Source organism: Vicia villosa, linkage group LG1 (genome assembly GCF_029867415.1).
Source record: "Vicia villosa cultivar HV-30 ecotype Madison, WI linkage group LG1, Vvil1.0, whole genome shotgun sequence".
NCBI lineage: Eukaryota > Viridiplantae > Streptophyta > Magnoliopsida > Fabales > Fabaceae > Vicia > Vicia villosa.
In genome coordinates this window covers 80,042,503-80,049,873 of record NC_081180.1, presented here as the reverse complement: position 1 = coordinate 80,049,873, position 7,371 = coordinate 80,042,503, and the positions used below count along the sequence as shown (strand labels likewise).

Genomic DNA, 7,371 nt, shown 5'->3' with positions numbered 1-7,371 from the left:
CTTGGAAGGGACTACCGTTCCAACAATGTTTCAATAGCAAGGGAACACAATCACGCACGTAGAGGGTCCACAAGCACACACACAAAGGTAGAAGAAGAGATATCTCAGTTCTACGTTAAGAGTTGTTTTGATTTCATAAAGTAAGGAATTTTGACTTTCAAACTTATTTATCTCACTTTTGAAAGTCCACATTGACTAATCAATTAAAAAACTTCCACGTTTACAAATGACTCCATTGCCACGTAAGCCCCCATTAGTGGAAATTAACTAGAGAGATAAAATATATGGATAGAAAAACTTATAAGAACCATTGTTTGAAAGAAAATTTTAGAGGGACTAAAAATGAGATTTAAAATATTTATATGAATTAAAATTTTATTTGACCCTTTTTAAATGATTTTTATAGTGTACATAAAAAATATTTTATGTATAAAAGATGTTATATATATTTGTTTAAAAAAATTATTAAGATTTTTTTTTTAAAAAAATTCAAAGGTAAAATTGATTTAAATATTTCTTAAAATTATTTTATGTATTTTATCCTTTTGGAATAAATTTTTTTAAATATTAAAATTAAAAAAAGCACTTAAATTTAAATTTGAAGTTATTTCAATTAGGTATTCATAAAAATTATTTTTAAAATATATTTTTTAATTAAAAAGTTATGATTTTAACTATAATGTATATTTATGTTACAAGGTATCAAAATTAGTTATTTAATTTATAAAAAATAAATTAAGTAAACTTTTAATATTTAATATATATATATATATATATATATATATATATATATATATATATATATATATATATATATATATAAATTATTTTAAAAGTAGAGTTAAAAGGTAGTGCACTGAGAGTGTAAAATAATTTTACAATGTCATCTAATAGGAAGTCATAAAGTTTTTTTTTAAATAAAAGAATATTTTAATTGGATGCATGGTGATGATTGGTTGACGTGTAAAAATATTTGACCCAATCAATTCATGGCCCCTTTTCTCTTAAAAATATAAAAAATTATTTTTTAAAAATAAAACAAACGAGCCTATATCTTACCAATTTACTTTTATATTAATAACTAATAAAATTTTATTATTTTTCCATAATATCCCTCTATTCATGCAACTAAATCTTAAACGTGGCCATATAATAAAATTTTAAAAATATTTAATACTATACAAAGTAAGTTAGTTCAACTTATATATATATATATATATATATATATATATATATATATATATATATATATATATATATATATATATATATATATATATATATATATATATATATATATATATATATATATATATATATATAGTCTAACAATAAAATATTTGAATTGTGTGTTTCTGTCCAGGTTTCAGTATCGAATTCTGCTATTATAAATTGCTTATTTAAGAAAAACTTATAATATTCTTATAATTTCAAAAATCATATATTGAACTTTTATATTTCTTATGCATGATTCAAGATAATATACAAATGTTTTTTTTTTAAACACACAATTGTAAATATACTAAAATTTAAGGGTTTAATGGTGATGCACTGACAGTGATAATGTAAACAAGTTTTACACTGTCATCCAATGAGAATATATCATTCTGCCATGTCATCTCAGTAATTTAAAAATAACAGTATGACTTGGTAGGATACATGGTCGTGATTGGTTGACAGTGTAAAATTTTTTTACACCGTCAGTGCATGACCCATTTTTTCAAAATTTAATATATATTATTAAAGAATTTAATTGGAATACACTGACAGTGTAAAGAAGTTTTACACCCTCAATGAATCATAGCCGTTAATATGTTGAAAGTGTTTGACTTTTATTTTAATTTTTTTAAAAGTAATATAATTGAGTGGTTGTGATGTATTGATAGTGTAAAAAATTTTACACTAAGTGTGCATAGCAATTAAACTCATTATTAAATTAAAAAACTTAAACTCTTTATTGAATAATGATAATAAGATTAATTAATCAAAATTTAGAACACATGTAAAATTTTCAGTTGAGTCATGTTAATGCGCAAACCACACCAAGATCGTGGTAGTTAAACAAAGGACGAAACAAAAGCGTGAAAAAAAACAGAGAGAGAATAACGGTGAACAACAACAACACATCATCCTTTTCATGGCGGTTCGGTCCCTTAACATTCTGTCACATTCTCTTCTCCTCTTTCCCTTTCTCTCTCTATATCTATACATATACCTCTACATACACATTTTTCATATATAACAACACACACCGCATCATTACTCTACAAACCTCACATTTACCACGAGCAAATTTCGCATCTCTTCTTGTTACTCTTTCATTCACTCTATCTCTTGCTTCATTCCCAATCCTCTTCAAACTTTCTCTTCAACAAATTCTATTCCCTTTCTTGTAAGATTCCTGCCCTTCTATTTTTTAGCACTCTTTTCGTTTTTTTATGTTGTTACATACATAAAGGTGTTTGCTTTTTGTTCTCTTTGGACCTTTTTCTCATCTGGGTCCGTTTTTTTTCAATTTTGTATATCTGTCTTTTGTGTTTGGAGAATGTTTCTGCATTTGGGGTGTACCCTTTTTCTAAAGTTGATGTTTTTTTATTACTATGAATTGCTTTCATTCATTCAGTTTTATTTGTCAGTTTCTTTTGATGTTTGTGATTGTTAGGTTTGATTAGTTTTTCTGAATGAAAATAAAGTTCCCTAATTTATAAGAATCTAGAAAGAAAATTTGGCTTTTTTTGTATATGTGTTTGCTGACATGTTATTTTGTTTCTTTGCTTTGAAATGGTTTTGTATTTCCAGAAATTCTGAAGGAACTTTACTTGACCTAGAGAATTAGGTATACTGAATATAGAATTCCCTTGTTTGGGAGTGAGGTGAATTGTGGTATTTAGGTGTGTTAAGATGGGGGATCATTTTGATTTACTGGTTGATCGATTGCTTACGGAATCGACGTTAGAGGCTGCGCTTGAAAGCAGAAAGCGGGCGATGCAGGCTGCGTCTTCGGTGGTGAATGACGCGGAGATTGATCTGTCTTTGTTGAAAATGGGGATGGATAGTGTCAAATGTTCAGGGAAGATGGTGGAATGTAGGATATGTCATGATGATGACGATGATTCGAATATGGAGACACCTTGCTCTTGTTGTGGTAGTTTAAAGGTTTGTTCTTTACTAGCATGTTCATAATCACATGTTTTGAATCTTTTGATATGTGAAAGTTATTAGGCTTGTAAATAGTATTCGTGTAGTTTGTAACCATATCGATGAAATTTGAAATTTGCGTGTTAAAGTTTGATGGCTTAAACTCTGATTGATTTTTGCAGTATGCACACCGAAGATGTATACAACGGTGGTGTAATGAGAAGGGTGACACCACCTGTGAGATATGCCACCAGGTAACTTAAATTGTTTCGAGTTCCTTATTCACATCTCGTTTCTTGTACTTATTCCATTGATAATCGACTCGAGAATAACTCGTGATATTCTCGACCCTATTTCGATATAATTGATGAATTTTTTCTTTGTACTGTAAATTTCAGCCATTCAAACCTGATTATACAGCTCCTCCTCCACTATTTCAATTTGGACGTATTCCAATGAGTTTCAGGTAGCTTCCTTCAATGCAATAGTCTTGTGTTTTCCCCTATAAGTTAATCTGTGAACTATGTTTTCTCGACTCCGTTTTCTTATGCGTTCCTACGTTGTTTATGTCAGGGGAAATTGGGAAATTTCACGAAGAGACTTAAATAGTACTCATTTAGTTAGCATGGTTCCCTCTGATCAAAGCCTTAACACTTCTAACTATGATCAGTATTCCGCCTCTTCTTCAGGAAGTTTGATATGCTGTCGTTCGGTTGCTATCATTGTAATTTCTCTCGCCCCCTTCTTACATATATTCGCATTTACACTTTCTGGTTACGATATTCCTCAATCTTCATTTCTTCTCATGTGCAGTTCATGGTTCTGCTGATTTTAAGACATACACTTCCCCTACTAATTAGTGGAACTCAAGACTTTTATTTCCCGCTTTTCATGGTACGTTTTGCATATCGACATATCGTAAAGGCTATTATTTCCGACTTTCGGTGAATGCTGTGATCATTCTCTTACTTACCGAGATTTTTTTCAATTTAATGGAGTTTTGGTAGGTGTTATTATTTCGGAGTGCTGGAATTGTTGTACCTATATACTTCATGATTAGAGCAGTGGCACTAATCCAGCGACATCGGAGACAACATCGAGTGAGTTTCTATCATAGTTTATAACCTGTCTCTTTCATGTGGTTGACATGAATCATCTAATTACTCACAGTAAATTCTCGTGTTTTTTCATTGTAACTATTAGGAGCATCCTAGTGTCTTGGTAAGTTCATCGGATGATGAAATCGAGCCAGCAGGTTTGCAGCCTCAACCTCATATCATGCATTTAGTGTAAAAACACTGTAAATGAAGTAAGAAAAGCTTCAGGTCTAAGCTGTTGCTGCAATCCTTCTGATTTATGATGGAAATTGGCGGAGACGATTCTTTGACAAACTTGATTTTGCTGAATGAAGAAAAATTCTTCTATTCTGCGACAGGCCGATGTCATAGCTCATGAAGGAATTGCAGGGTACTTTGGCGAGTCTTGGCAGCAGCTAGTTATGTTTTTTTAATCTTTTCTGTGTTTGGGTTCAAATTGTTCACATTCAAAACAATATCTTCAGTGTATAGATAAAATTATATAAAGGGTTTTACTAACCTCTACAATCTTGCACGATAAGATCGTAAATTGCCAACATAAAGAAAGATGGACAATTGACGACTCTTATCGTGTGCAAGGTTTCACACGTTAGGCGGATGCAATTATATATGTAGAAAATACACGGGTAGATATTAACGATGTATGAACGGATTTATTGTATATGTTGCAATGAAAATTTAGTTACATTCGAGATTTTATAGCAGCATAGGAGTATGATCAAAGTGATGTCTACTTTATCATTTTTTTCATGGGATATTTGTTCATAGCAAAATATTTTTAATATTGGGGTATATGTTAAGTAAAGAATTTCAAATTGTTTAGACTGATAGACTCAAAGGAAAGATTGCTAAATCAATAAAAGTCCCTTCCTTCCCTAAGTTGGATTCGAAGATACGCAAAAAAACAATAAATGTGGCAAAGGAGATGGCATGACAAACATAACACCCAAACTACCTTGATACCTCATACCAAAATGATGATATTTAAGTTTAAAGAAATTTGAACATAGAACACAAGATACGAAATTCTCATATACATTAAAATTTCAGCACTTGCATGGAGTAAATCTAGCTCTCCTAGGCAAATTGAGGCGACATTTAGTTTATAAGAGTGTGTTTGATTCATGGATTTAAATTTTATTTTTAGGAATGTGTGAGGTTAAGTTTTATCAAATTATTTCTGGGTATTTTTTCTGGGAATATGATTTACATATGAATTTAATATTTTTTTATTCTCATGCAAAAGGATGGGAATCATTCCCATGAGAATGAGAGTTCTCATTCTAAATTAATTTATCTTTTTTTAACAAAATTAAATTAAATATATTTTATAATATTCCAAAGAACTTCAATTACTTACCAAACACATAGATAGGAATACAATTTGTGGTATTAATGTTCCAAAAAACAATATTTACAAGATTATAAATTTAATCCTTTAAACAAATACACCCTAAGTCCACCGGTTTTTGGAGAGATATTTTAACTCCTAGATATGATATTCAGCTTGTTGTCTCTTTAAAGGAGGAGGGGTGTCTAGGCTTTAGTTTACATCTTCTTGATGGAAATGAGTCTCTTTCTTTGGTTCTAAACTTAATGTCTTTTTGGATTGGTTTGTGAATGATTTGAGACGGAAGGTGAAATTTAATTTATTCACGTCTTTTTGATATGATCCTTGGTTGGGATCCACCCCTCTTAGAGTTACTTTTGCTAGGCTTTTCTCGGTTTCTAAGAAAAAAAATAAGGTGGGTGATATTGGTTCTTGAGCCGATTAGATTATGGTATATAATTTTATTTGGAGGAGGCATCTCTTTGATTATGAGCAAGATTTGGTAGATGACATTCTCTTGATCATTCAAAGTATTAATCTCTCACTAGAAAACAATTAGTGGTGCTGATTGTTAGGGGTGAACTTGTTTACAATGTTGTTTGTGCCTACTTCAATCTCTTTTAGTCCAATCTTCTCTTTCTTCCCTTTCCTCAAATTTAATTAGTACTTTGACTTCTATTTGGTGTAGTTAGACATCCTTGAAAATTGTGGTATTTTCGTGACAACTTCTCTAGAATAAGATTTCAACTAAAGAGGATCTGCGTATTAGGTTAGTTATTCTAGATACAGTTGGCCTATCTTACAGATTATGTGCCGAGTCTTTAGAGTCGGTCTTTTACTTATTTGTCACTTATAACGTGTTTGCTACCTTGTGGTATATGATTATTTAGTGGCTGGAGAAGGTAGTGCTAAGTGATATTCTTTGTTTGAAATTTGTCTTATTTATAAGAGTTGTTAGGATTAGAGGTAGTCTAATCATGATTTGACATTAAGTGGTATAGATCTCATGGAAAATCATGAATAATTTTATCTTAATTTTTTTTTTCAATTGACAAAAGGACCTTGGAGGATAAGTGTATCTCGCTTCTCTAAAATGATATCTTAGTAGGTCATTAAATGTGCTTGTTCTTTTTTTAATTGGCTAGTAGGTCCTATTCTTTGCTTACGCTAATAGCGATTCAAGTGTGTCATATGATTTTATGTAGTATTGATGGTGATTTTTATGTGATTCTAGTCTAGTACTTTTGGTGGTGGTAGTCTTGATATTTCGAAACTTTATTTTATTTGATTTTGCATTTTTTGTTTAGCTTTTGTTTTTTTGGGATTTTTTTGGATAATTAGTATACTTTTTGTGTCAGTTAGTTATAAACTTTACTATGTATCTCGTATTTTTATTATTCTTTATAGAATTATTTTCCTTAGAAAAACATATTTTTTCAAGTTACATGATCAAGATAAGCCTAAGTCTATCACATATCATTTGTTAGGAAATTCTAGCTACATTCTCACAGCTCCCTTGTGATGCCAACGATCACCTTTAAGTTTAAGCTTTAAAACACCATTTGAAAGACTACTTTCATCATAAACCTCCATAAAAATTTCAACAATAAGCACAAACAAGCACATTCACAAAGAATTTGAAATCTCCCTCGTACTTCATAGAATATATTTGTTACTAATATTTTTTTAAATTTTGCAAATTGGTTCTCACATTTTTCAAAATTATAAATTTGACTCCAAAAATTTTCAAAAAATTACAAATTGGTCCTTAATAATTTTTAAATTTTACAAATTAAAGGGGGGGCC

The 7,371-nt window shown here is 30.1% G+C and overlaps 1 protein-coding gene across 2 annotated transcripts; it reads left to right on the top strand.

Annotated features, from left to right (window-relative positions):
* The first annotated feature begins 2,104 nt into the window (after window positions 1-2,104).
* Window positions 2,105-4,929, top strand: LOC131610537 (uncharacterized). Of its 2 annotated transcripts, none has more exons than XM_058882518.1 (8): window positions 2,105-2,392; window positions 2,870-3,156; window positions 3,321-3,392; window positions 3,537-3,604; window positions 3,712-3,862; window positions 3,952-4,032; window positions 4,146-4,238; window positions 4,342-4,929. In XM_058882518.1, the coding sequence occupies exons 2-8, from the start codon at window positions 2,902-2,904 to the stop codon at window positions 4,429-4,431; spliced, it is 810 nt and encodes a 269-aa protein (XP_058738501.1). In that variant the 5' UTR covers window positions 2,105-2,392; window positions 2,870-2,901; the 3' UTR covers window positions 4,432-4,929. The 2 variants fall into 2 exon arrangements, with proteins under 2 accessions (XP_058738501.1, XP_058738492.1); XM_058882509.1 differs by having other exon boundaries at window positions 2,800-3,156.
* Window positions 4,930-7,371: the final 2,442 nt, after the last annotated feature.